General features: G+C 42.1%; 1 protein-coding gene across 1 annotated transcript; it reads right to left on the bottom strand.

Annotated features, from left to right (window-relative positions):
* Positions 1–124: 124 nt before the first annotated feature.
* LOC112505422 lies at positions 125–2,324 on the bottom strand (the record flags this gene model as incomplete). Its single annotated transcript, XM_025109332.1, has 4 exons — positions 1,982–2,324; positions 1,644–1,937; positions 915–1,136; positions 125–506 (listed from the first exon to the last, which is right to left on the bottom strand). Coding segments are annotated over exons 1-4 (1,241 nt in total), but the record flags the coding sequence as incomplete, so codon positions are not given.
* Between the last annotated feature and the right edge of the window lie 71 nt (positions 2,325–2,395).

The raw sequence follows: 2,395 nt of genomic DNA, 5'->3' as shown, positions 1-2,395 counted from the left end.
GGGTAGTTCTTTTCATAATCCTTCAACTGTCGGGAGGCATACGCAATCACCTTGCCTCATTGCATCAATACGCAACCCAATCCCAACTTCAACGCATCACTATAAACCACATAGTCATCATTACCTTCGGGTAAGGCAAGAATCAGAGCGCTCGTCAAACAAGCTTTTAAGAGCTGAAAAAGCTTTCTCTTGTTCTTCATTCCATACAAACTTCACAGCTTTGCGAGTGAGTGAAGTAAGGGGAACGGAAATATTTGAAAAGTCTTTTATGAATCGTCGGTAATAACCCGCTAATCCAAGAAAACTGCGGATCTCTGAGGCATTCTTCGGTTGTTCCCAATTCTGAATTGCCTCAATTTTAAATGGATCGACGGAGATACCCTCACCGGAGATCACATGCCCTAAGAATTGTACCTTTCTGAGCCAGAATTCGCATTTCGAGAACTTGGCATATAATTTCTCTAGAAACTCCAACATCTGTCGGAGATGCGTAGCATGATCAATTTCTGACTTAGAATACACAAGTATGTCATCAATGAAGACAATGACAGACTTGTCGAGCATAAACCGACATACTCGATTCATCAAATCCATGAATGCAGCCGAAGCATTCGTTAGACCAAATGGCATTACCAAGAACTCATAGTGTCCGTATCGGGTACGGAAAGCCGTTTTTGGTACATCTTCATCCCGTACCTTGAGTTGATGGTATCCGGATCTCAAATCGATCTTGGAAAAATAACTTGCTCCTTGCAGTTGATCGAACAAATCGTCAATACGAGGTAACAGATATTTATTCTTGATTGTTACTTTGTTTAACTCGCGGTAATCAATACACATGCGAAATGAACCATCTTTCTTCTTCACGAATAACACCGGAGCACCCCAAGGTGAAGTACTCGGTAGGATGAAACCTTTATCCAATAATCCCTGTAATTGGCTCATCATTTCCTTCATTTCTACCGGGGCAAGACGATAGGGTGTCCGTGCAATAGGTGCAGCACCTGGTACAAGATCAATTCGAAACTCTACTTGCCTGTCCGGTGGTAGATCAGGCAAATAATCAGGAAAGACATCCTGAAATTCACATACCACGGGTACATCCTTGGCCAACTTGTTTCTTTCTTTAGTGGCATCTAGAACATATGCCATGAAAGAAGTGCACCCCTTAGATAAATATCGACGAGCTTTAAGTACAGAAATTACCTTGATGTCGCCGACCCCTTTTTCTCCATACACATAACATAATCTCCTTCACTAACTGGTATTCGGATCATCCGTTGTACACAAATAATATCCGCCCGATTTGCTACTAACCAATCCATACCAATAACCACATCAAAACCACAAATATACATAAGGATTAAGTCTACTGAGAAATTTTGATCCTCCAATACTAATGTACAATATTTGAATACTCTATAAGCTACTAAAGAGGTTCCACTAGCGGTATCCATAGAAAACGGTCTATCAAAAAGTACAGGAACAAATTCGAGAAAACGAACAAAGGCATGCGACATAAAGGAATACGTAGAACCAGAATCAAACAATATACGTGCAGGATGAGAATTCACGAAAAATATACCAGTGACGAGCTCCGGCTCCTCCCGAGCCTCCTCTGCTGTGATCTGGAACGCTCTAACTTTTGCTCTTGGACTTCCTCCTTTCGGGTTGAGGAACCCCCCACCATTGATTGTCGTACTGAGGCCTTACTATCCTCACGTTGGGCATTTGGATAATTAAGCTGACGATGTCCATAAACTCCACAAGTATAACACGCTCGGTCTCGTCTTGGGCAATTTGTACGAATATGCCCAAGTTCACCACAGGAATAACATGAAATTTTGGACGGCTCAGAGAAACATCGTCCCGAGTGCGCCTTGCCACATCGTTGGCATGCGCAAGGTGTGTTTGACTGCAATAAATTTGTATTAGTTCTACAATTCATATACTCACTTCACYTGTATTCACAATATTATACCTGCATGGAATAGGCTCGAGATGGGGCTCGAGGAGCACTCTGAGACTGACTCCTTCTTGGGGGTGAAAGATCGATTAGGTCGGTTTGCAGGTACAGAAGTTGTTATTTTAGTTCTCTGTCTCTTTGGTTCGGGTGTGGATTCACCATAAAGAGAAAGTTCATGTTCTCGTCGTCTAGCACATTCAACCGCTCTCTGAAAACTTGTAAGATCATGATTTGATACAAATTCTTTAATCTCTCTCCTTAGACCGTCAACAAAATGTTCAATCTTGTGTTGTTCAGAGGTAACGAAACGTGAAGCAAAACGTGCCTTCATGTTGAACTGGGTCTCATACTGCACCATAGTCAAATCTCCTTGTTTAAGGTCAATGAACTCTTTCTCCAACCGTTTCAGTAAGTCAGGGGGACAATATT

This window comes from Cynara cardunculus, unplaced genomic scaffold (genome assembly GCF_001531365.2).
Source record: "Cynara cardunculus var. scolymus isolate 2C unplaced genomic scaffold, CcrdV1 Un_Scaffold_10762, whole genome shotgun sequence".
NCBI lineage: Eukaryota > Viridiplantae > Streptophyta > Magnoliopsida > Asterales > Asteraceae > Cynara > Cynara cardunculus.
This window is presented reverse-complemented; position numbering and strand designations above follow the sequence as displayed.